Source organism: Natator depressus, chromosome 3 (assembly GCF_965152275.1).
Source record: "Natator depressus isolate rNatDep1 chromosome 3, rNatDep2.hap1, whole genome shotgun sequence".
In the NCBI taxonomy this organism is placed as follows: domain Eukaryota; kingdom Metazoa; phylum Chordata; order Testudines; family Cheloniidae; genus Natator; species Natator depressus.
This window is the reverse complement of record NC_134236.1, coordinates 65,526,921-65,554,791: the sequence shown is the minus strand read 5'-3', so window position 1 is coordinate 65,554,791 and position 27,871 is coordinate 65,526,921. Positions and strand designations below refer to the sequence as shown.

The 27,871-nt window shown below is 39.5% G+C and overlaps 1 protein-coding gene across 1 annotated transcript in view; it reads right to left on the bottom strand.

Moving 5' to 3' along the window:
• The window catches only part of DOP1A (DOP1 leucine zipper like protein A), a 98,578-nt gene that overhangs the window by 59,974 nt on the left and 10,733 nt on the right, over nt 1-27,871 (bottom strand). Inside the window, exons 2-8 of the mRNA XM_074948038.1 lie at nt 20,021-20,212; nt 17,615-17,796; nt 15,541-15,711; nt 12,432-12,621; nt 11,612-11,710; nt 3,321-3,420; nt 746-855 (exon numbers count right to left, since the gene is read on the bottom strand). Coding sequence (XP_074804139.1) covers nt 746-855; nt 3,321-3,420; nt 11,612-11,710; nt 12,432-12,621; nt 15,541-15,711; nt 17,615-17,796; nt 20,021-20,158 — 990 coding nt within the window. The 5' untranslated portion in view covers nt 20,159-20,212. The remainder of the gene's footprint in view (nt 1-745; nt 856-3,320; nt 3,421-11,611; nt 11,711-12,431; nt 12,622-15,540; nt 15,712-17,614; nt 17,797-20,020; nt 20,213-27,871) is intronic.

The following is a 27,871-nucleotide window of genomic DNA, read 5'->3' as shown; positions in this document are numbered from 1 at the left end:
GGAAAGACTGCCTCCAGATGCCCAGGAAGGCTTTAAATGGAGGGGGGAAGGTTCTGAGGCCAACTGTCTCCATCATTACCCTCAAGTCAGCAAGCCAATAGGTAGCAGAAAAGCCTCCCCCTCCCTGGCATATTCCTGCGTGTACCAGACACCAGAGGAAGCGCTCTCCCTTCTCCCATTGTGGGGACTGGTCATCCCCCTGCTAGTCTAACCAAACTCCCTCTCCCCCACAGCTGAGACAGGGAGGGACATTTCTGTCATCTGTACAAGTGAGAAGGGAGCCTCTCCAAATCTGTTCTGTGGATAAGTAGACTTCAGTCTGCTTCGCTGTCAATCAATACCTTCCATAAGTGCTACTCTGGCTAACAGAGAGGAAGCAATAGAGGAGAGATGGGATTAAAATACTTCCATATAATATTATTGTTTTAAAGAGGAGAATGCTAGCCAATGTTTCACACTAAGCTTTTCATTCAAATCTAAGAGTTCTAGAAGAATTATTTCTTTTACAGACAAGGATATATTACAAAAAGGCAGCGCTTCTAAAATTTCCTTATAAAAAGATACAAATTACATGAATATATTGACATGGCCAATTAGTGGATGAGGAAACACCAATTTTTATCAAGACAATTCTTAACAGAAAGAATATTTTTATAATAGGTTTGTTTATAAGGATTTATATTGATGAAAAGAATAGTTTCATAATGAGTAAGTACCATGTAAAAAAAAAACATATTATTGATACCTGGACCAACATTTCCTTAGAAAAGGTATTGAAATAGTAAGTGGCATGTTCCTCAGGATTGCTATGTCTTGTGCTTCTAGGTCCTACGATAGCACCATTATTATCAAAACCTTCAAGCAAACAAAAGACATGACAAATTAATATTTATCTTTTTATGTTTTCTTCTTCAATTTTTTAAACAGTGGATCAACACACTGGCACTGATAACTTACCAATTTGTAGTCCAAGTAATGTCAGCAAGAGAAAGACCATTTTAAATAGTTTAATAAAAGAATCTAATTAAATGGAACAAAGTATTAAGCTGACTGCAGAGCAAACTACACTCTGGAGTTTTAGTTTTCATTGAACACACTGCAAGATAGTTACATTACTTTTGACAAGAAAAATTTAGACGTCAAAAAATACAGTATGTTCTACAGTATGCGTCTTCAAAGTCAATGTACTGTAGCAACAGAAACAATAATTACAAAGAACCGTAGTTAACGCTATTGAACGCTGTAGCAGATTTTAAACATTAGACGACCACAGAGACCAAACCAATGAAGCTATTGTCCTAATGTTGTTATTCTAAATTATTTATACATGTAAAAGGAATATCAAAGTTAACTATTAAATCATTTATAAAAAGATTCATATGCTAAGGAAACCAACTTGATCACTGAAAAATTATGTGAAAGAAATATCTAGTTTCCTCTCTGAAAATTTAATCTTTTCTTACAGAAATTCAACATTTTCCTGATAAGCTTTTTTTAAAAAAAAAAAAAAGCAAGCTGCTGAAAACATCAAAATTTCTTCAGAAGTGGTTTTCACATTTTCTGCTCAAGAATGATGAAAACAGAAGAAAAAGTAGAGAGGATGCATGTCATTTAGTTTCAACTAAAAATAAACTTTAGTATTAAGGACATCTATGGAGAGCTCACTTAGATTTAAAAAGGTTTAGTAAGATTTTTGTTTCTATTTAATTTTCATAAAACTGTGCATTAAGATAGAATAATAATGAGGAACAGTTAAAAATAGATACGCAAGTACTATACTATGAAAACGTAGATCTAAAAGAGCCTCACCATTTAGTTAAAAGAAGTGGTTTTATATTTACAGTAGAATCTTCATTAATAAAATACAGCAACACAACACTGATTAACTCAAAGAAAAATTATTATATTAATAAAAACTATACAGATCAATTAAATGGAAAACAGAGATTATATAATTGTACAGAATATAGGACATGCCTACTTGTGTGCTAATGCTGCAACACTTGTACATGCTGAACTATGCAGCCACTCCATTTACTGAAATCACACTGACATCAGTGGAAATTGCACACATGGAATAGCTGTGGAATCTGCTGTCCATAATTTTAAGAAAACAGTGTGAAGTTACACCATGAGTTACAGAAAGATGCATCAAATGTTGTTCTCAACATTCTTTGTAGAAGTTCCAAGTTCTGTTTTATAGAAAAAAAGTTAGTTACTTAGATTCAACCTTAATTTGTTTTTGTTTTTTAATTTATTAAATGCAATTTCCTTTTATTTGGAAAAATTAGAGAAATGATCTACCTATATAAATGTGTCTCCCTGTCTTCCTGAAAAAGACAAGTAGCAGCTCATAAAAAGAGGCTTTGAACTGTGAAATAGGTAGGAAATAAAGTGTTTAAATGAAGTTGGAATTTTTGATCCTCCTTCTGAATGAACCCATTTGGCAGAACATGACATGAGTTTCATCAGCAGTATTTAAAAAAAAAGAAGATAAACCAATTTCTATCATGAGTAGATATTTGTTTGATATTCAAAGATTTTTTTAAACTGATTAGAACAGACATTTTCCATAGCTCTTCATTAATTCTTTTTCTGACCAACTGGCATTATATCAAGATGAAAACTATTATACAGCCACTATTTTCACCAATGGAGACATTTTTAGCGACATGACAGCCGCCCAAAATAGGTTAAGAAATACTAATTTAGGCCACAATACTGTTTACATTTACATACCTAAAGTTAAGCACATATATCAGTGTTTGTGGAATCAGGGAGTTAATATAAAATTTTATTTTCAAATATATTTCAATGTATCATTGTTCCCTTCATTCTCCTTACCCCTTCCTACTTCTAATGTAAGTTACACTGACTTATGTCTTGTCTTAATTTAGACTGTTAGCTCTCTGGGGCAGGGACTGTGTTTTAACATGTACAGCTCCCGGCACAATGGGCCCCATTGCTGATTAGGGACTATGGGTCCTACACTATAAGAAAATATATAAATAATTTATATATAGCAAGGAATATTGTTATCATGGACTTTTTCACATGGCTGTGCTGACGAAAAGGTAACAGTTTTCTTATAAGTCACTTTTGATAAAATCAAAATCTGGTACACACAACTTTCTTTGCATGGTCTAATATATTGGTGGCAACTGTGTTGTACTCATAACTATAGCATGAACATAATAAACACTGATTTCTATTTATCAAGTCACATACATAAGATTTCACCATTACCAGTATTATTTTTACCAGGTACATTCCTTTCTCTGCCATTAAACAGATAATTACCAAATTCAGTACAAACTTACCTAGAAGCCATGCATAAAGCCTTCGGTTGAGTGACATATCTCTGCGTAGTACTACATGAAGGGCTGCTGACAAAATTCTGATCATGTCTGGGCGCGTTGCCTGAAAAAATTAGGAACATTACTGTAGTTTAACCACAGAAAGGGACATCTGTAGCTGGCTAATGGATAAGTATTCACTGAATAAAAATTATTTAATTTCCTGAAACCTCTGAATTCATAGCAATGAAGTAGCACAAAGTTCTGAGTCTTAGGACATCAAAAAGTGAGATTACTATTTGGAACAGCCACCTGTTAGAATGCTGTATGACACTGCAACCATAGTAGCACACTGCTGCCTCTATTAACAGTCCATCACCGTGCTACAATGTATTTCACTTTGATTATCAAGCGGAAGTCCTGGAAGCAAACTGATTAAAATGCAACAAAAAATCCCCAGCAGACACAGTCTTAAATAATTTTCTCCTCATTGATTAGTATTTAAAAAGCCCAAGCTTATGTGAATTTTAGTTCTCAAGAAAGGTACTACATGGATACCTCTGACACATAAAATTTGGGTTCCAATCAACCAAAATGTTTCAGGTCAATTCAAAATCAAGTGTTTTGCTTTTTCAATTTGTTCCAAGTTAATCAACTTGTTTCAGTCAACTAAAAATTAAATGTTTTTTATTTTTTTCATTTCGATTTGGCTGTTTTCAAGTGGGTTTTTTTTACCCTTTTTGGGAATATTTTATCTTAAAAATTGGCCATATTAGAATTTCAAAAACCATTTTGAAAAGAAAAGTCAAAACACATAGTTCTCACATTTTTACATTTTTCCCAAATTTAGACCCAAAATTGCACATAATTTTAGAGCACGAAAAAAATGCATATTTCCAAAAACAAATCTATGAATCAAAAAACTTTTACCCAGCTGCAGTGCTATCTAAACTCTGAAGTGGAAGGACCACCACTAGGAGTGAGGGAGTAGTTCTGTCTCCATGCATGCTCAATCACTTATTTCCCTTAAGGTGGTCATCAGGAGCCAATCGGAGGGTATTTTTATTTAAAAACAAAACAAAGCAAATATCCTCTAGGAATGGAATTGCTCCCATAAAATCATTTTACAACTGCCAGCAAGCACTAAATTTCAGTCACTACTGAACTGGGCTGCAGTTTCCAAGTGATCTAGAAGGTGAAAAGTTCCTTCCCATTAAACTCCTTAGGATGCCTAAGCCCTGGTCTACACTAGGACTTTAGGTCGAATTTAGCAGCGTTAAATCGATGTAAACCTGCACCCGTCCACACGATGAAGCCCTTTATTTCGACTTAATGGGCTCTTAAAATCGATTTCCGTACTCCACCCCTGACAAGTGGATTAGCACTTAAATCGGCCTTGCCGGATCGAATTTGGGGTACTGTGGACACAATTCAACAGTATTGGCCTCCGGGAGCTATCCCAGAGTGCTCCATTGTGACCGCTCTGGACAGCACTCTCAACTCAGATGCACTGGCCAGGTAGACAGGAAAAGAACTGCGAACTTTTGAATCTCATTTCCTGTTTGGCCAGCGTGGCAAGCTGCAGGTGACCATGCAGAGCTCATCAGCAGAGGTGACCATGATGGAGTCCCAGAATCGCAAAAGAGCTCCAGCATGGACTGAACGGGAGGTACGGGATCTGATCGCTGTATGGGGAGAGGACTCCGTGTTATCAGAACTCCGTTCCAGTTTTCAAAATGCCAAAACCTTTGTCAGAATCTCCCAGGGCACGAAGGACAGAGGCCATAACAGGGATCCGAAGCAGTGAAACTTAAGGAGCTGAGGCAAGCCTACCAGAAAACCAGAGGGGCGAACGGCCGCTCCAGGTCAGAGCCCAAAACATGCCGCTTCTATGATGAGCTGCATGCCATTTTAGGGGGTTCAGCCACCACTACCCCAGCCGTGTTGTTTGACTCCTTCAATGGAGATGGAGGCAACACGGAAGCAGGTTTTGGGGACGAAGAAGATGATGATGAGGAGGAGGAGGTTGTAGATAGCTCACAGCAAGCAAGCGGAGAAACCGGTTTTCCCGACAGCCAGGAACTGTTTCTCACCCTGGACCTGGAGCCAGTACCCCCCGAACACACTCAAGGCTGCCTCCTGGACCCGGCAGGCGGAGAAGGAACCTCCGGAGAGTGTACCTTTTAAAATACTATACATGGTTTAAAAGCAAGCATGTGAAAGGATTAATTTGCCCTGGCATTCGCGGCTCTCCTGGATGTACTCCCAAAGCTTTGCAAAAGGTTTCTGGGGAGGGCAGCCTTATTCCGTCCTTCATGGTAGGACACTTTACCACTCCAGGCCAGTAACACATACTCAGGAATCATTGTACAATAAAGCATTGCAGTGTATGTTTGCTGGCGTTCAAACAACATCCGTTCTTTATCTCTCTGTGTTATCCTCACGAGAGTGAGATATCATTCATGGTCACCTGGTTGAAATAGGGTGCTTTTCTTAAGGGGACATTCAGAGGAGCCCGTTCCTGCTGGGCTGTTTGCCTGCGGCTGAACAGAAATGTTCCCCGCTGTTAGCCACGGGGCGGGGGGAGGGTTGAGGGGGTAGCCACGCGGTGGGGGGAGGCAAAATGCGACCTTGTAACGAAAGCACATGTGCTATGTATGTAATGTTAACAGCAAGGTTTACCCTGAAAGACTGTAGCCACTGTTTTATAAAATGTGTCTTTTTAAATACCGCTGTCCCTTTTATTTTCTCCACCAGCTGCATGTGTTTCAATGATCACAGGATCTTCTCCTTCCCAGAGGCTAGTGAAGATTAGAAAGAAAAAAAAACGCACTCATGATGAAATGTTCTCTGAGCTCATGCTGTCCTCCCACACTGACAGAGCACAGACAAATGCGTGGAGGCAAATAATGTCAGAGTGCAGGAAAGCACAAAATGACTGGGAGGAGAGGTGGCGGGCTGAAGAGAGTAAGTGGCGGGCTGAAGACAGGGCTGAAGCTCAAATGTGGCGGCAGCATGATGAGAGGAGGCAGGATTCAATGCTGAGGCTGCTGGAGGATCAAACCAGTATGCTCCAGTGTATGGCTGAGCTGCAGCAAAGGCAGCTGGAGCACAGACTGCCACTACAGATCCTGTAACCAACCGCCCTCCTCCCCAAGTTCCATAGCCTCCACACCCAGACGCCCAAGAACGTGGTGGGGGGGCCACCGGCCAACCAGCCACTCCACCCCAGAGGATTGCCCATAAAAAAGAAGGCTGGCATTCAATAAATTTTAAAGTTGTAAACTTTTAAAGTGCTGTGTGGCATTTTCCTTCCCTCCTCCACCACCCCTCCTGGGCTACCTTGGTAGTCATCCCCCTATTTGTGTGATGAATGAATAAAGAATGCATGAATGTGAAGCAACAATGACTTTATTGCCTCTGCAAGCGGTGATCAAAGGGAGGAGGGGAGGGTGGTTAGCTTACAGGGAAGTAGAGTGAACCAAGGGGCGGGGGGTTTCATCAAGGAGAAACAAACAGAACTTTCACACCGTAGCCTGGCCAGTCATGAAACTGGTTTTCAAAGCTTCTCTGATGCGTACCGCGCCCTCCAGTGCTCTTCTAACCGCCCTGGTGTCTGGCTGCACGTAACCAGCAGCCAGGCGATTTGCTTCAACCTCCCACCCCGCCATAAACGTCTCCCTCTTACTCTCACAGATATTGTGGAGCACACAGCAAGCAGTAATAACAGTGGGAATATTGGTTTCGCTGAGGTCTAAGCGAGTCAGTAAACTGCGCCAGTGCGCCTTTAAACGTCCAAATGCACATTCTACCACCATTCTGCACTTGCTCAGCCTGTAGTTGAACAGCTCCTGACTACTGTCCAGGCTGCCTGTGTACGGCTTCATGAGCCATGGCATTAAGGGGTAGGCTGGGTCCCCAAGGATAACTATAGGCATTTCAACATCCCCAACGGTTATTTTCTGGTCTGGGAATAAAGTCCCTTCCTGCAGCTTTTGAAACAGACCAGAGTTCCTGAAGATGCGAGCGCCATGCACCTTTCCCGGCCATCCCACGTTGATGTTGGTGAAACGTCCCTTGTGATCCACCAGAGCTTGCAGCACTATTGAAAAGTACCCCTTGCAGTTTATGTACTCGCCGGCTTGGTGCTCCAGTGCCAAGATAGGGATATGGGTTCCGTCTATGGCCCCACCACAGTTAGGGAATCCCATTGCAGCAAAGCCATCCACTATTTCCCAGGGTCACTACCCTTGATATCAGCAGATCTTTGATTGCGTGGGCTACTTGCATCACAGCAGCCCCCACAGTTGATTTGCCCACTCCAAATTGATTCCCAACTGACCAGTAGCTGTCTGGCGTTGCAAGCTTCCACAGGGCTATCGCCACTCGCTTCTCAACTGTGAGGGCTGCTCTCATCTTGGTATTCATGTGCTTCAGGGCAGGGGAAAGGAAGTCACAAAGTTCCATGAAAGTGCCCTTACGCATGCGAAAGTTTCGCAGCCACTGGGAATCGTCCCAGACCTGCAACACTATGCGGTCCCACCAGTCTGTGCTTGTTTCCCGAGCCCAGAATCGGCGTTCCACCGCATGAACCTGCCCCATTAGCACCATGATGCATGCATTGCCAGGGCCCATGCTTTCAGAGAAATCTGTGTCCATGTCCTGATCACTCACGCGACCGCGCTGACGTCGCCTACTCGCCCGGTATCGCTCTGCCAGGTTCTGGCGCTGCATATACTGCTGGATAATGTGTGTGGTGTTTAATGTGCTCCTAATTGCCAAAGTGAGCTGAGCGGCCTCCATGCTTGCCTTGGTATGGCGTCCGCACAGAAAAAAGGCGCGGAACGATTGTCTGCCGTTGCTCTGATGGAGGGAGGGGCGACTAACGACACGGCTTACAGGGTTGGCTTCAGGGAGCTAAAATCAACAAAGGGGGTGGCTTTACATCAAGGAGTATTTCAGGCAGGACTTCACGGAAGGTTCCAATAAGAAATGGTGCACCTAAGTTATTGTTCTTATTGGAACAAGGAGGTTAGTCTGGCCTCTGATTGATACGTGGCTAGATTTACCTCGCTGCACCTTCCCTGTGAGTGACTGCAGTGTGACCTAGAGGAATGAGTCCCCTAGACGGGGGGGAGGGAGAGCAAATGAGTACAAAACAAATCTGGTCTATTTCTTGTTTTGATACACTCCATCTATCTTTTACATCTTTGGCTGGCAGCAGACGGTGCAGAAGGACTGCATGCCATCCACATCTCATGGCTGCCCGGCAGAAGATGATGCAATAGGACTGCTAGCAATCCGTATCGCCTGCCTGCTCACCATAAGATAGTTCAATAGGACTGACTGCAGGACTAAAGAGAATGACCTGGTCAAGTCACTCCAAATTTAGTCTCTGCGCCCATGTCTGCCCAGGCGCTCCTGGCTGACGTGGCCAGGAGCACCTCAGACATGACGATGACAGCTACCAATCGTATTGTACCATCTGCTGCCACAAGGCAAGGGGTTGCTGCTACTGTGTAGCAATGCAGTACCGCGTCTGCCAGCACCCAGGAGACATACGGTGACGGTTACCTGAGCGGGCTCCATGCTTGCCGTGGTATGGCGTCTGCACAGGTAACTCAGGAAAAAAGGCGCAAAACGATTATCTGCCCTTGCTTTCACGGAGGGAGGGAGGGAAGGGGGGCCTGAGGATATGTACCCAGAACCACCCGTGTCATAAAAATAAAGGGAAGGGTAAACCCCTTTGAAATCCCTCCTGGCCAGGGGAAAGCTCCTCTCACCTGTAAAGGGTTAAGAAGCTAAAGGTAACCTTGCTGGCACCTGACCAAAATGACCAATGAGGAGACAAGATACTTTCAAAAGCTGGGAGGAGGGAGAGAAACAAAGGGTCTGTGGGTCTGTCTATATTCTGTCTTTGCTGGGGATAGACCAGGAATGAAGCCTTAGAACTTTTAGTAAGTAATCTAGCTAGGTACATGTTAGATTATGATTTCTTTAAATGGCTGAGAGAAGAATTGTGCTGAATAGAATAACTATTTCTGTCTGTGTATCTTTTTTGTAACTTAAGGTTTTGCCTAGAGGGGTTCTCTATGTTTTGAATCTAATTACCCTGTAAGGTATCTACCATCCTGATTTTACAGGGGGGATTTCTTTATTCCTATTTACTTCTATTTTTATTAAAAGTCTTCTTGTAAGAAAACTGAATGCTTTTTCATTGTTCTCAGATCCAAGGGTTTGGGTCTGTGGTCACCTATGCAAATTGGTGAGGCTTTTTATCCAACATTTCCCAGGAAAGGGGGGGTGCAAGTGTTGGGAGGATTGTTCATTGTTCTTAGGATCCAAGGGTCTGGGTCTGTAATCACCTAGGCAAACTGGTGAGGCTTTTTACCAAACCTTGTCCAGAAAGGGGGGGGTGCAAGGTTTTGGGAAGTATTTTGGGGGGAAAGATGTGTCCAAACAGCTCTTCCCCAGTAACCAGTATTTGTTTGGTGGTGGTAGCGGCCAATCCAAGGACAAAGGGTGGAATATTTTGTACCTTGGGGAAGTTTTCACCTAAGATGGTAAAGATAAGCTTAGGAGGTTTTTCATGCAGGTCCCCACATCTGTACCCTAGAGTTGAGTGGGGGAGGAACCTTGACAACCCGCGACAATGTTTTAGCCCCATCAGAGCGCTCCATTGTGACTGCTCTGGACAGCACTCTCAACTCAGATGCACGATTGTTTGCCATTGCTCTGACGCAGGGAGGGGCGACTGACGACACGGCTTACAGGGTTGGCTTCAGGGAGCTAAAATCAACAAAGGGGGTGGCTTTACATCAAGGAGTATTTCAGGCAGGACTTCACAGAGGGTTCCAATAAGAAATGGTGCACCTAAGTTATTGTTCTTATTGGAACAAGGAGATTAGTCTGGCCTCTGATTGATTCATGGCTAGATTTACCTCGCTGCACCTTCCCTGTGAGTGACTGCAGTGTGACCTAGAGGAATGAGTCCCCTAGACGGGGGAGAGGGGGAAGCAAATGAGTACAAAACAAATCTGGTCTATTTCTTGTTTTGATACACTCCATCTATCTTTTACATCTTTGGCTGGCAGCAGACGGTGCAGAAGGACTGCATGCCATCCACATCTCAGGGCTGCTCGGCAGAAGATGGTACAATACGACTGCTAGCCATCCGCATCTCTTGCCTGCCTGGCAGAAGATGATACAATACGACTGCTAGCAATCCATATCGCCTGCCTGTTCACCATAAGATGGTTCAATAGGACTGACTGCAGGACTAAAGAGAATGACTTGACCAAGTCACTCCAAATTTAGTCCCTGCGCCCATGTCTGCCCAGGCGCTCCCGGCCGACGCGGCCAGGAGCACCTCAGACATGACGATGACGGCTACCAGTCCTATTGCACCGTCTGTTGCCACAAGGCAATGGGTTGCTGCTACTGTGTAGCAATGCAGTACCGTGTCTGCCAGCACCCAGGAGACATACGGTGACGGTTATCTGAGCGGGCTCCATGCTTGCCGTGGTATGGGGTCTGCACAGGTAACTCAGGAAAAAAGGCGCGAAACGATTGTCTGCCCTTGCTTTCACGGAGGGAGGGAGGGAACAGGGGCCTGACGATATGTACCCAGAACTACCCGCGGCAATGTTTTAGCCCCATCAGGCATTGGGATCTCAACCCAGAATTCCAATGGGCAGCGGAGACTGCAGGAACTGTGGGATAGCTACCCACAGTGCAACACTCCGGAAGTCGACTCTAGCCTCGGTACTGTGGAAGCGTTCCGCCGAGTTAATTCACTTAATGCACTTAGAGCATTTTCTATGGGGACACACACACTCGAATATATAAAACCAATTTCTAAAAAACCGACTTCTATAAATTCGACCTAATTTCGTAGTGTAGACATACCCTAACTATTCATTTTTAGTTCTCCAATACTGAGGACTTGAAAACTCACAAATGAGTACATAACTTGTTTTCTACTCAATTAGGAATTGTGCGGGGAAATGTCTAATAGAGCAGATCCCATCTCTAACCATAAAAAAAAAGTTTCTATAAATAATGTTTTCTCTTATATTCCGTCTGTATCCAGTAAAATGTCAACATATTAAACACAATGAGACTAAGACAGGGATCATTGTATGCCAACACACAAGCTACTTGAGAGAGATTCTCTTATAGAGGATTTTATTTATTCTGATTTTGGAGAAAGCCATTAATAAAGATTGACTTAATATCATCACTTGATTGCAAAACAATCTATACATGCAAGAGTATGTGGATATATATTTCTTTATTTTATATTAAAATTTTACCTGACTCATATGGAATGGAAAGCAGAAGAGTATAAGGTCTAATGTGCTCCTTTGTACCAATACACTGGAATCCTGCACTGATGTGCTTACTGCTTCCACCTGAAACAACATTGCCATTAAAAACAGACTTGTAATTAAAATAACATAATTTATTATATTTCAGAGAATACGTACATACACCCCTCAAAACAGATATCTGCACAGTCCTCTTATTAAATATACTGAATATTTTAGAAATCAAAATAACCTGGTTCAAAATTAGATATAATGTAAACAATGTACACACATAAAAATGAAATTATGAAAACATGGAAGAAAGATATAATTTGCACAATTTCTACTAACCACAGAAAGCATTTAAGCTTTGCTTAATATATGCATGGCTTGATTTAGTTTAATCAGCAAAGTAATTCACTACACATTTTTCAAGAAGCAACATGAAATCTGCTACTTTTATTGAAAAGTGTAATGAATGGCTAATTTAAAAACACTAAGCAATTTTTAAAATCTAAATTATGAAATTTCATCTAACATGCATACTCTATCAGTCTAACTAGGGTGACCAGATGTCCCGTTTTTAAAGGGACAGTCCTGGTTTTTGGGACTTTTTCCTATATAGGCGCCAATTACCCCCACGCCCGTCCCTTTTTTTCCACAGCTGTTATCTGGTCGCCCTAAGTCTAACTAGTGCTAAAAATAGACACAATGTATTTATTTATTTCTATAAAGATTATTTTCAAAGACTGAGAAGACATCAGAAAACCCCTGGAAGCTGTACAGTTATGTAAATGAGCGTTACACTAACGAATGAACACATTACCATTAACTCAATGTCACTGCCAATTATATAGAGCTGATCTTCCATTGAAAGCTTTCTGTTTAGATGGGAGAGGACATATGTGATTCCAGGTAACCGAACAGCAGGACTGGTAAGAAGACTACCCCAAAGGGCACTGTAGAATGCTGATTGGTCGACTGCACCAGCAACCTTCTCCAACAGTGTGTTGGTTCTACAGCACAAGTGACAAAAGAGGTCAATGGAACAGAGAGGTTGCATTAGCTCAGACCTTTGGAAACTAAACATTTTCTGCTTTACAAAACATGAAATCAGGCTGTATGTACACAAGCAGCGATCAATGTAAAGTTCAATATTTAGCAAAATACAGCAGACAGAGATTTTTTGCTGCAGAAAGCAATGCACTATAATATATATTATCCTACGAGACCTCCAAGAATATCACAATCTATAGGGAATATCAGCATTACCCACTGGCAATAGGAAAATGAATTAACACTGAAAGAGAGATGTGTCTGGCACTGATTTTAATACAAAATTTAAAAAAGAAAATACAAAGCAAGATACATCCTTCACAATTTCTATGTGGACAAAAGTACTTATGAAGTACATTCCATGAACAACTACTTTTTCACACAGGTGAAGATCAGCTTGACCCTATTTAAAAGCTGAACCTAAATTTTTATCATAGAGAAGCTTGTTTCTATAGTATGGACTTGAATCGCAGCACAAAATACTTGAATCAGTGCGGACATTGAAGTATTACACCATCGGTATGTCTACACTGCACTTAAAAATGCAGCTGGCCTGTGCTAGCTGACTTGGTCTTAAGGGGCTCAGGCTAAGGGGCTGTTTAACTGCAGTACAGACACTGGGGCCTCAGGCTGGAGCCCAGGCTCTAGGACCTTGGGAGTGGGAGGTTCCTGGGGCTCAGGCTGCAGCCCAAGCCCAAACATCTATAGTACAATTAAACAGCCCCTTAGCCCGAGACCCACGAGCTAGGGTTGCCAATTTTGGTTGGATGTATACCTGGAAGTTTCATCACGACATAATCTTTAATTAAAGATTAATCTTTAATTTCTGGAGACTCCAGGACAATCCTGGACACACACGTGCTGGAACTAGGGCTGCTGGGGATGCTATCGCACCCCTGTCTTGAAGTGGTTTCCATTATATGCAGGGTTTACAGTTTGGTTCAATGGCTCTCAGTATCCCTACTATAAAAATTGTTCCAGCATCCTTCTGCCAAGAGCCTGAGTCAGCTTGCACGGAGCAGCCGCGGGTGTCTCACTACATTGTAGATACACCCTAGCATACCTTGTCATCTGCAAAAATCATGACCACAATACAAAGTTGTTTTGGAAGAAAAAAATAAACCATTCTCTATTCTTCTTATGACATAGTCTACATTTTTGTGCTATTTTTTCCCCACCAACTTTTGTAATTCAACATATATACATGTCAAAGAAACAGATAGGAGCCATTGCTCTTACTGGACTCAAACTGTGAAAGTTAAGAGTTTTACAGTTTTGGGACTTGAAATACAAAGAATATGTAAACTGCATATTAATAGCTCCCTACTTCGAGAGTCTGTAATACTTGCTTTGGAGTTTAGCCTGAAAAAACTAGAGAACTTTTTCCAAAGACTAAGTGTGCTCTCATCCTCCATAGGGACAAGATCCCACCATTAGCTGCACATGGTCTACAGTGCTTGTCAACAATATCACAACACTCCTCGCCTCCTGTTTGTGGCTGGAACTCCCCAGATAGAAAGAGCTGCCGCTCCCTGGCCTGACTGCTGCAGACTTGTATTCACACACATACACTGCACTCAGAAAGGTCAATACTATTATAGGAATTTTAGTGTGTAAACTGAAGAGAAGGTCCTACTGCTCTTGACTACTATACCTTGCACTTAATTTAGATTTATATTCTGGACCAAGATTAAGTGTTACACCTATTTGTTTTCAAAGTTTGTAAATGGTAAAACAATCATGGGGGGGACCCACTAAAATGGAAGAAATACATTTTCTAGTGTATTACTGTCAAGGTTCCTTCCCCAATCTGAACTCTAGGGTACAGATGTGGGGACCTGCATGAAAGACCCCCTAAACTTATTCTTACCATCTTAGGTTAAAAACTTCCTCAAGGTACAAACTTTGCCTTGTCCTTGAACCCTATGCTGCCACCACCAAGCGTGTTAAACAAAGAACAGGGAAAGAGCCCACTTGGAGACGTCTTCCCCCCAAAATATCCCCCCAAGCCCTACACCCCCTTTCCTGGGGAAGGCTTGATAAAAATCCTCACCAATTTGCATAGGTGAACACAGACCCAAACCCTTGGATCTTAAGAACAATGAAAAAGCAATCAGGTTCTTAAAAGAAGAATTTTAATTAAAGAAAAAGTAAAAGAATCACCTCTGTAAAATCAGGATGGTAAATACCTTACAGGGTAATCAGATTCAAAACACAGAGAATCTCTCTAGGCACAACCTTAAGTTACAAAAAGACACAAAAACAGGAATATACATTCCATTCAGCACAGCTATTTTACCAGCCATTAAACAAAAGGAAATCTAACACATTTCTAGCTAGATTACTTACCAACTTAAGGAGTTATGAAGAGCATTCCTGATCTGTTCCCAGCAAAAGCATCACACAGACAGACAGACCCTTTGCTTCCTCCCCGCCCCGCCAGCTTTGAAAGTATCTGGTCTCCTCATTGGTCATTTTGGTTAGATGCCAGTGAGGTTATCTTAGCTTCTTGAAAGGGTTTTGCCTCTGGCCAGGAGGGATTTTCTAGTTCCGTATACAGAAAGGTGGTTACCCTTCCCTTTATATTTATGACAATTACATATCTCTAAAACTGTAAAATGAGTTCAATTTGGGACCGACTTGATTTGATTTACTTTTAATATATGCCATTAATTAGCAGTTTCTCTTTCTTCTTACATAATATTCGGAACTTTTAAAAAAATATCATCTTAATGTTTATCTCTGATTACATCGTTTTCTGGATAAAACCTGTTACTTAAATATCTAATTTTTTTAACATATCAGCAAAACTCAACACTTCATAAAATTAAAAACCAATATTTTAGTAGTACAAATATATTAGTATATCATATCCTCACCTCTCATAGTACTCTGATCCCTCCTCTAAACCAGGCAGAATCCCAGTTAGCAATCCTTGCAGACCAGGTTTTAATGTTTTTCCCAAAGGAAGGTAATAAATCTCATACAGGCTGAGTAATGCTGGTTTGACAGACATAGCAGCATTGGCAAGAAGAGGAAATAGCCCAGAACTGTAAATAATAAAATACAATAATACTGTTTCAGGAAGCTATTTATGTGACACCCCTACACTAGGTCACACAAAACAGTTATAGCAGTGCTCAGCATTGTCACAAGAATATATTTTTATCTTAGTGTTTTGTATTGGCACAGAGCCACTATGGTGATGAGCACGTCCCAGGTTAATAGACTGGTACAGTGAGGCCCCTAGTTGACTTGATGCAGTCTTATCAAGAAAGGGAGATACAGAATAGCATGTGACTTGTAACAAGTATATAACAAGATGAAACTGAACTACTTTAGTAAGACTGGGGGGGAAAAAGTCTATCATTTTAACTGATCCACCTCTGGAAAATTAAATCTTAAATGCAGGATACTAGAAAAAGAATTATCAAATGAAAAAAACACAAGTAAAGCATCTTCAAGTTTATAAGGAAAACACAGAAGTGTAGACATGGCATAATGGGAACTAATGTTTTTAATTTGAAGAAGTTAAAAAGTACAGAAAATTATTTCCCTATAATAAAAACTATGATCTTGTACTTTACAAAAATAAGATACAGGACAAACAAAATAAATATACAAATATCACACAAAATAATTTTTAAAACAAACACAGTATCCATTGATTGCAGATATTCAGCCCACAAATGAGTCCTCAAACTAGCAATAGCCCCATTAATCATGTATGAATGTTAAAAAGGGTTAAAGGAAAGTTTAATTTTATAAGCATAAGAACAAAAAGCATTGAATAAATGTAAATGAACAATAGGTTACTCTCATTATGAGGGTTTTTTCCCCATTTTGAGGGTGATAAACTAATACCCGTTCTCCATACCCCCATTCCAAAACAATAAAATCTAACTAAACAGAGCCAAACACAAGGCAGACTACTAATGCTATGGTTCATTCCCGGATTATGATTGCTGTCCAAATGATCAAAAACTGGGATTGCATATAAAAAAATAATCTTTTCACTGGGTTGATCCCTTTAACAGCACAGGATGTTCTTTTATCTGATCTTTCTATAACTCAGTGTCTTTATGTGATTTTCTACATTTGCTATGTGCAATTGCTGCTTCTATAGCTATTTCAGGAAAACAGAAGTCAGTTTTAAATCTGATGAACAAAAGAGAGGTTTTCTAACTAACAAAAATACATCTTCACTGTCTCTGCCAAATCTCATAAATTACTACCAAACTGTAAAAAACAGAAGAATTCTGAACACAATTTTACTTTTCAGAATCATTGTGGGCCTAATTCAAAAACCCACTGATGTCATAGATCAGACCCTGAATGAATAAATAATCAGTATATGTTAGGAAAAATTATGCTTGGAGTCACACTGATGTAAGAGGCTCAGAGAATACCTAACAATCCCTAATGAAAAGAAAACTTTGTGGAAACTGTTATTCGTACATGATGGAAATGAAAATATTTTAAAGATATGAAGTTGCCTGAAGAAATTTATTTTTTTTTCCCTCAAATATATACAAAGTGCCATGTCACTCTCAACAACCAAAGAGTATCTTGTTGTTTCTCAAATACCCTCTTGTCTTGGTCTCCAGATAATACTTCTGTCTAAAAGCCACTGCTTGTCCTTCAAGGACTTGATCCTTAGATGGCTGAGGCCACCTTTAATGGAGATGCTTGGCACCTTGGAGCCTGTCTTCCTACACCGAGCATCAGCAGTGGTGTTTTTGGTTAGATTACAGGATACTGGGTCGATCATCAGCCTGTAACTTGTCATATTGCAAGATGCTGCAGCTAAAGGGCTTATTTTGCTCCAGCATATATTGTCCATCAGAATAGAATCTTTAAAAACATGTTTAAAAAATGAAACTGAAAAAGTCTTCTAAACTACATTAAATGAACTAAAAATCTGAAAGTTAATGACATTTTAACTATTTTTACCTGTACAGGAAAAGATCTTTAGCCAGACGCTTGGGTCCAATGATTTTGAAGATAATCTCGTATGTTTCAAGTGCCTTCCGATGAACCCCACCTGGCAAGGCTGGATGAAGGCATTGCGCTAGACGCTTGCCTATGGTCAGCTTTTTAGGTACTACTTGGTACTTTGCATTGTTTTGTAAAACCTGTCAAGAAAAATTTAAATCAATTAAAAATATCCCACTTGGGCGTCATAATATATTTCCATGACCCAAACAAACAAAACTGTCCCACATTTCAATTTTAATAAACTGTTCTACTGTCTTCTACCCTGAGGCCTACTCTATGCCTGTCATAAGTGAAATTGAGTAAATCTGTGCAATTTCACTTACATCAGGGCCCACAGTTAAAGTTTGTCTATTCTATTTTATTCATGTTTTTGTGGCACATTTATCACTGTGGTATTTCGAGACAGAAATTAAAACTCTCCAGCTGCCTATACAGATTGCCAGTGGAAACTCACCAGAAAAAGGACTGTTTGTAACCCCTTTAAAAATTATTCCAGGCAAAAATCAACAGCTGCTGTTTAAGAAGCATAGATTGATGCAGTGTGCAAAACAAAAAACTGTAGAACTGAAATAAATGAATTCACGGTTACCTTTGATATTGGAATTTAGAATTGCATTTGAATTTTTGGGTGTTTCTGTTAATAATGCATCATTATTTAGTGTAAGAATGTACTGAGAATACCATAACCAACATTAAAAAATAAAGTTAAACCTTTTTTTATACACATTGACTACTCCGTAGTCCTCATAAACCATACCAGTACTCCCAAATTTTCAATATTCCACAGGACATAATGAGCAAAATAAAAGTGCTTCAGACCAGTTAGTTTGAGGCTCCAGTCCTTTATGGAGTTCCACCGGGGCTGACTTGTGGGCACACATGGAACCCAACAGTGTTCAATGAGGCTCCATGGGAGCACACAAGGGGCTGCCCACATGCAGCTTCTTGCAGGATCCGGGCCTATGTTTGTGCAGTGCCACAGAAGTACACTGAGTTATTACATATTTTTATCTTGCTGACGAATTGACAAAGCAATAACAATGTTCAGAGTCCAGTCCTGTACCCTGGCCTCATCCAAAACTCTCACTGGTAGTTTTGGGGGCATGAGAAATATAGGGTTGGTCCAATAATGTAAATTAGAGTAAATTATTAATTCTGCTAAAAAGTTTAGAAGTGTTGGGATTAAATATAAACAAAGCTATACCAAGTTTAACAAAAGAGAAAGGGAATGAAGGATTTTCAGTGAACTCCTGAGACAAATGTGGTGCTTTCTCTCTCTCATCGATCATAGTAATAGTTTCTACTGAAAACCATTAGAAATATGGATAAAAATTTCTTATCCAGTTTTCTGGTCCCAGATTACCCACAGAGTAAGCAGCAAAAATTACATCTTTTGCCTGTAAGCTTTATATATATAAATCAGTTGAAAATTACAAAATATTTCATACTCCATACTAAATTATTTCAAGGGATTTAAATTATATGTATAGCCTACTGAAAATGAACTACTAATTGGACTGAACCTATCTTCCCATTATAAACCCAATTTCTAGCTGCACTATCCTACCCCTTGCCATGGAATTTCATATACCTGATCTTAGCCCATGGTAAAATTTGTGATTTTGTAGTTAAAATTTGGAGCAAATTGGAAAAGACTTTTGGAAATATTATGATTCAGAAACTGAACTGGGTTTTTCCTAACATTTTTTGGTTCATGAGTGCACCAAAAATGCTTGTACTAGAGACTTCAAATTTGTTTCAGTCTGTTGGTTTTGGCAAGGATTATGTCTTTAGCTGTTTTATTTGGGGATGAATTGTTACACAATTGGTTTAACAAACACATACTTTGTAAATTCCTTCCAGACTTGATCAGTCCAGCCAAGATGGAAGGGGACAAGTATGTGTGGAAGAATAACAGGCAGACAACCAAATAGGGCTACTGTGTGGAGCGAGGGACCATCTTGTCTGGTTGGAACCATGGGAGAGGTCAGCATAAAGGCAAGCATATCTGGGGTATGGACAGAAAGATCCCGCCCTAGTGTACTATAGCTTCCTCTTTATAATTAGAGGAATTGTGGAGGTGGTGGGGGAACTACAGGGGTGATCTCAGGAAGGAAGAAAGAAGAAACAAACAGGAGTCTGGAAAAAAACAAGAAAAAGCGGTGTCCATCATCAAAGAGCTTGTTAGTGCCTCCGAAATTTCTGTTCATTGAGCAATTTAACTTATGTGGAGGTTAACCTGCTAAGCTATTTTTCTAACAGTTTAATAATATTTTAGGTTTTAGACTGTTAAACCCTTATCTTTTTATGTTATGTTATTCTCCCATCTGCTGCCTCTTCTGAAGTGTGCTACTGTCATACCTTGTTTAACTTTCCAAGTGCTGATATCAAATCTGCCCATTCACTGGAGTATTCAAAGTTCTTCAGTGCTTTGTCAACCGCTGCTACATAGTTTCTATACTTGGAGTCACTCAGTAGCTCCACCTCCTCCGTGTTCATCCTCCCACAGAGTCCCCACTAGATACCAGCGTGCAATTCATGTAAAATCATTAGCTGTAAAAAAGTGAACATTTTTTTCAAGTTTCATAATATTAAAATAATTATAGATACAAAATTTCATGCAAAGAGCTTGTGATCATCATAAAGGCTAGATCCTGTCCCTGTAGAAAACTTTACAGATATGTGAGAATAAAGTTAGGCTTACTAATTAGGACAATCTGTGTATTGTGTACAAAAATATTATTTTGCACAGATATTAAATGTGTTTCCTGAAAGGAGTTTGTGTTCACCCTGTCATCTTGAATAATCCAGTCATGTTAATTATTCAAAGATTTTCATACAAAAAAAATTCCTCAGGTTTATAATTCTAAATGAAGCAACAGGTTTGAAAGCTTCATACTCATGACAGCCAGCAGTTCAGAATATGCTATACACCGTAATTGCAAACCAATGAATGCACAGCCATACATTATGTAATAAAATTATATTTCTGCATTTTGTTTTTTCTTTCTGAGCCATCATTGGAACAATTTGCCATCACGCTTTCCATGAAGTAATCAATCTTTCTGAACCACCTCCTGTGCAAAGAAAAAAAATGAAGGACATATGTATGCAACACAGTTGCATAGTTCTCAGAACTGCCCTTGGGCATTAACATTTATTTATGTCACATTTGGTGTTCCAATTTAGTGACATATTTTGTCACGATCTGCATCCATATATTACACTTTTAAAAGGAATTACTGTATACTGCTTTGTATAAAGTAAGTCTGTGCACACAGGTACAAGTTTAATAGCATTTTGTAATCAGAGATTTTAGCAGCATGTTGCAGTGGTCTACACTGAACTCAGTGGGAATCCCTGGTTACAACAATGTTCTGACACACCATCACAGTACTTATATTGTGTATCCATATTTTAGTTTTACTTAATCTTCTTTTCCCTCCACCGCTCCTTTGGTATTGTCCACAAAACCCTCTGGGAATTAAAACTTATACTTGTGTAATTTTACTCTAACATACCTGGCAATTGCAGCTTTTGTCCCAGTCTTTTCTGTTTGATAGCTCACAAAACACACACAAAGACTTAAAGTTTCTAAATTCCTGCAAATGACATAAATGTCACTACATAATAGATTTCACATCCAACAAATGCAGTTTTCTGTCTTGGGTAAGAGCAAAGATTGGGAAGGACAATGAGTTGGTTGACATAACTCCATGTTCAATTTCAGGACGAAGTCCAGCAGACAGCAAAAAAACACCTTCCTCACGTGTAAAACTGAAGATGGGAGTAATAATAAGAGAACTCCATCCATTATCTGGCCTAGCAGATGTGATTACAACTAAAAAAGCTACTTTGAAAGACAGCTCCTACTAAGCTTCCATTGTGAAGTAACAGAGAGAGTTACTGGGGAGTGTATTACAGCAAAGTAAAGGCTTCTGAAATAACTGAAAGCAGAAAAGTCAATGTAGAGGTGGAAAGCAATATCCCAAGACCTAAGACGTAGAATACAGCAAAGGTGCAAATCCTTGGAAACTGTTATGAGGAAGTCAAAAACATTCTGAAGGAACCAGAAAATGAATTATACTATCTAATTCTTGAATTATACTATCTAATAAATGTCTTCTTATTGTCCAAGATGTGTAACACAAAATGTGGAGAATTTTATGCCACTCACCAGGCACTTAGCAATCTCAGCAAGAAACCCCATTCTATGGAACCCTATTCCATAAACTTCAATAGAGTTACCTGAGGTGACTGGGTAACTGAAGAGAACAAAGCCGTAGGAAAGATAATCTCGTATTTTAGGATACATATAGGGAGATTAATCATCATGCTCACCAAGCCAGAAAAACATTAGTGGTGAGTCCACCCAAGAGCAAGCAATATCACCACCTCTGTCTCGGCCAATTTTTCTCAGCTTTTCAGTAACTGGGGGAAAGGGAGAAAGTTGTACCTTCAAGCTTCCATTATAAGACTCAGTGAAGACACAGCTAAACAGGGTGTTGGGTTTCAACAGCTGAACCAAGTGAATTTAGCAGATACAGTCAAGGTGAGCCAGACAATTTTGCCAAGGCATTTGATGTCACCAGATTCCAGCTGAGCTAGCCTTCCCAGGATTCCTTCTTTCACTGCAGTTAGGAGATAGCATACCACTCAAATACCCAGGAGAAAGGCAAGATTGGTGACAATGAGAAATCATTCAGGCGTTGCCCCATTCCCTCAAAAACCCTGGTGAAAGGTGGAGGACTCCAGTATTGACCTCTGATATCAGGGCAATGGGACCATAAAAATAAACAAATAAATACCTAGTTGGATAACTCTCTGCTCTGTCTTCAACACACTCTCTCCACTTGTCTTTTCTTCCCCAGGATCATGGGAATACTTGGTTATCTATTTCCTTGTCCTCCTTTTGTGAGCCTCTTCCCCCCCCTCCCCCCGCCCCCCATTTGTTTGTTTTTTCTTTCTTATCCCTAGAAAATAAAACAGGAATGAGAACTAAAGGAAGAAAGAAAGAAAGAAAGAAAGAAAGAAAGAAAACAGAAATGTGCTTTTAGATACAAGGAGGCTAACGAACTGGAAGGAAAAGACATGGGACAGATGGGGCCTATATATAAAGGCTGGATTCACAAATCTTTTGCATCTTTTGCTGCCTGGTGGATGGAACAATAATGATGATTGTCCTTTATTTTCTCTGTGGCAGGACAGAAGAGGAAAGCACGATACAAATGTTTAATGAAGCAAATATGCTCAATGAGAGTGCCAATTTATGCGTTCTGGGATTCCGCACTGAAGTTAAGGGCTTGAATTCTATTACTTTTATGAAATTTTGTTTAACAATCTTTGCTTTGAATTAAATGCGAAAAAAAGATCCATTTTACACAGAGAATAAAGTCCTAGGGATATAATGACTGTCAATGTTTGATCTCCAAGAATGAAATAAAATATTAACAGTAGTAAAAGAGAAGAAAGAATAAACATACAAAAGCAGCAGGCTTCCTATTTTTTCAGACTTTAGCACTAACACAGAGGAATGGAGGAAAGAACTGACACAGTGAATAAATGTTTCTTAGGTTAAAAATATTTCAGCATCTCGTCTTTATCCAGCTACATGTTATGTACAGCATAGCCACTTATATTTTGGTGGGGAGAGAGGCGTGGCTTTCCTTCCAGGCTCCCGCCCCCCAACCCACAAATGTTTGTGTTAAAGAGTGAGAGCAAAGAATATGGACTCTTATTTAGAAACAGAAGATCAGGACTATTATATGTTACTTAAAGAACAATGTGTCTGTTTTCCTGGAGACCTTAATTCTGATTTAAATATCAGCAGTTCAGTATGTCTTCCTGGCTCTTTTCCCTGTACAGATATGACAATTAGTAGCCTGTAATTAAATAATCTACATATTTAGAAATTGGTCAAGTGCCCACTACTTGACACTAATGAAATTATAGTATTATTTAATTGCTAATATGTGCATTATGTTTCTTCATAATTATGCAAATAATTACGACACATAGATTGTATTTTACTTTATCCTATTCAGTAATAGTGCCACTTTCCCTTACCCTCTCTCATTTAGCCTGAGACTCACTTCCCTGCTCTACCTTGTCAATGTGGAGAAACTTTCACTAACCACTGTATGTGCTATACATGTTCTGTGGATAAAGAAACTACAATGCTGTAAATCCAGTCCCTTTTACTAGCACTACATTCAATCACAATTATTTTAAAATAAAAAATGTGGGGAAAAATCAATTTAAGTTTCCTTAAGGTTCCATATTTATCCTCTATTAGGATATTTTATTCCAAATTACTACTCTACTAGATAAAGATTATTTCTTCAACCCATTATACATTTGATTAATTGAATTAATGTTGACTTTTATTTATTTCTTCTGAAAAATTAACAGAATAAAAAATATCTTCAGCTACTAATGACCTACTAAGTGTTGTTGTTATTAAAACATTTACCCAATGGGATTTCTGTACAACTGATTTTGTACAGCATTATCATTATTATTTGAAGTGTCAATACAGCAAAATGTAGTGTAACAATGTCTTCTGCATCTAGAATGGATTAGATTTCAGTATACCTTTACCAGTATTCCTCCATGCATCTACCCTGAGCATAAATACAAATTCAAGAGAAGGCCTGGTTTAACTATAATGTGATCTGAAAGAACTGTCCCAGCTCTGGGACATTTGATCTGGCAGGTTACATAATAACTGCAAGTTATTACAGTCACAGACACCAACCATCCACAGGGAAAGTTTTGCCTTTTTTCATTTCATAGTCTTTTCAAAAACAAACCCCAGCTTCCCCGTACCATTTATTTTTAAAATACCCTAATTTATAGTAAAAGTAACCACACTCTTGCCATTAACTTGCATACAGTAGTCATGATTAAAGTTTATTATCTTTTTTGAAAGAAACTTCTATAATTTCAAATAAATCTTTCGACATGTGCAATAGGAGAAAAAATAACATTAAAAATAATGTTACAGTCTCACTTTAATTTGTGAGAAATAAGGAATTTGTTCTTCCATTTCTATTTTTGTCAGCATGAAGGTCTTGTAACACAATGTCGTTTTTAACCTTTTTATTTTTCATTTCTATCATGTACTCTAACAACTATTTTTTCTTTGCACTGATTTACAGCTAAAGTAAAGATGCAACAAAATTTTTGTCAAGCTGTATAGTTCTAATAATTCAGTACAACATTATTAAAGCTCAGTAATAGTATCATCTACTAAAATGAAACAATGGAGCAAATATGTCTCCCGCAGAACTTCCTACCTTTTCTCATATTCCCTACTTTAAAAAATTAGCCTCCTGTAAGTGGTTAATGAAGCCAAAATGTGTGGAGACAGTTAATCTCTCTGAATGTGATACACTACGTCTTTTAGTTCTTGCCATTGCAGGTAATAAAAGCATAAAACTATGTTTGTGTTTAATTCACATTATTAATACAGAAACATGTTCCTTCCCTCTCCCCCCCCCCCCATACCATGTTTTGTTTATGGCTTCTAACTTAGAAAGTTGAACCAAATATATAATTAAATTTGATGGCCCAAACAAAAATAACTTAGGGAAAACATATGGTTTCCTCTGTTGCACCTTCACACACATACAACACTGAATAAATCATTTATTTGCTTGTCTCTTACACTCTTCACTCAGTAGCAGAGCCAGCTATCTCTGTGAAGATTTTTCTAATTACTTTACTGTTACGATCATTCAGACTGAGAGCAATCTGTCTCTTGCTGTAGGTGTAGCGTCCAGACAGGAGGGGGAACATATGCAGTCTTTTCAGAATGAAGTTTCACCCAGTCTCCCACACATTCTAGATAAATCTATTCAATTACTTGTTAAACGAACCCACTTCCATTTCATGGCTGGTAAACTGTCAACAGAAAGAACCCCAGGCCTATTATCACTGGGGATTATTCATGCCTCTTAAGGAACGAAAGATGCCAAATAGTCCTACAAACCACAGTTTGAGGGTATGTTTAAGTCATCACTGCTTGACGCTAACAGTCTTGATCCTGTCACCAACATCCCATTCTTGAGGAAAGTTATGAACAAAAGAGTGACTGGCCAATTCTGGATACCTATAGATTTTTGTCAGTCTGACAAGGAAACCACAGTTATTTTTGGTTGTAGATCTCCTTTTAATATGTTATTTGTCCATGTTATTTATTTAGTGATCATCCCTTAACACCACTGACTGTTGAGGTGGTGTTCACTTTCTTGTGACACCTGGTAAGGGCAGATATGGTTGTTTTAGAAAAACCATGCTGTTTTTCAGAACCACTATTTATCCTCAGACACAGGGCCTCATAGTGTCCCATTGTGATCCAAGAACCCCTTAATGCCACCTGGCAAGGGGGTTACAGGAATATCTTGATTCTGGTACGTACATCATCAAAGCCAGGATTACACTACTCATTAATATCATTGTGAAATGTATGCATAAACTCTATGTAAGGAATTATGTTTATATACTGAATAAATGATATTGAAGTCTATATCAAGGCAGGGTACAATACAGGTTTTTCTCCAAACAGGATGTCAGAAATGTACATCTCTCTGTCAAAATGTAAATTAAGCATTGTAAGATCAAACAATGATATCTATTTACATACAAAGTCAAAAGTTAGTAAGAGATGTGAAGTTAACAAGGAAGCAGCACACAGGAAAAACAAACCACCAGTGGTTATCCTGCCTGTGTACAAACACAGTAAGATTTGGGGGTATATCTGTGAGGCAAACAAGACACCCCTGCAACCTATACCTAGGAAGTAAACAGGCAGTGTGTTTATATTTATGAAAATGGGATCTAAGCCAGGTTTGTCTGAAAAGCTGAAGACGACATTGGGTTAGATAAAACTACTTTAGTCAGGAGGTTAAGTTTAGTCTCTAGAAAGCATTTTGCAATTTTGTTTTATATCTAACCATTTGTTTCTAATACCCTTACTCACTATCACTTTAATCTTGAATTTTTGGTAATAAACGTATCCTTGTTTTCACTATAAATATACCTAAGAGCTTTGATATGAAGCAAGGTGCTGATCCTGGGTTGAATAGTACAAACTGGTGTGCATATTGTTATTTTGGGGACAGAGGACTGGGTATTACTGTCAGTGTTCAGTGGATAAAAGTGGACATGACAGGGGAATGTTTCACCAGGGATGCCCCTATTATTAACCTGTAAGGCAAAGTAAGTGGTGACAGAGTCCAAAGGAGAGTGCTTGGATGGCTAACAAGCTGGTGGTATCAGGGAGCTGACACCCAGGTAAGCACAAGCAAGATTCCCTCACACTGGAGAGAAGGGGTAACAAGGTGACTCACAGTCCTGGGTGCCCTGAGAATCATCACATCTTATCACCTCTTCTGTTCAATAAGCTTCCCTAGGAGTGTACTATCTCTTTAAGGGACAAGCTGGATCCTATAGCCAGGACAGTCTAGTATGTAATCAATGAGGCCTGCCCAACCTCAGGATGAGCTATTTAAACAGGAATCTGAACAAGGGAGAGGGTTCTTTCTCCCAGCATCCAGGAGACTAGTCTAACCAGATTCAGACACTTTGATGACTAAGTTTGAAAGCTTTGAACCAGGGTCCTGAGGTGAGAACATTACATGCTGTTTGTTGTAGTTGCTCCTGTCCTGAAACCTTATTAAAGAAGACATGCTATTGTATTGTTATGTACTGGGTTCTCCCTTCCCAGCTCTGCTAAAATGATTCTCATGATGCCTAATTGAGGAAAATAAGGTGGGGCTCCCCTACAGTGCCACACCTGGCCACAAGAGGGCATGTAGAAATTTCCCACGCCTTTATAGGGAAATACTGAGATGATTCTGGCCACAGCCAAAAATATTAATAAACTGATAGTCAGCTCTATGACTCTTCAAGAAAGCCTAGAGTTAATAGTCTCCTCTTTCTCAGTGTGTTATCCAATATAGATAGCTTTCATCTAGGCATGTATCTTAAATTTAATCCTTATGTGATGCTAACTGGTAGAAGGAACTGGAGGAGCTAGCCAGAGTTGTGCATTCTCCTTTTATTGAGGGTTTATGACAAATGTTTGTGAAAGTGTTTTGCAATACCAGTGTTATTAAACTTCTGAATGTGTCTAGATTCTTAGGTATCAGTGGCAACTAAAGTATTTCTTTGTCTTTGGCTGACCAAGAGATTGGGTTGCTCCCTTTC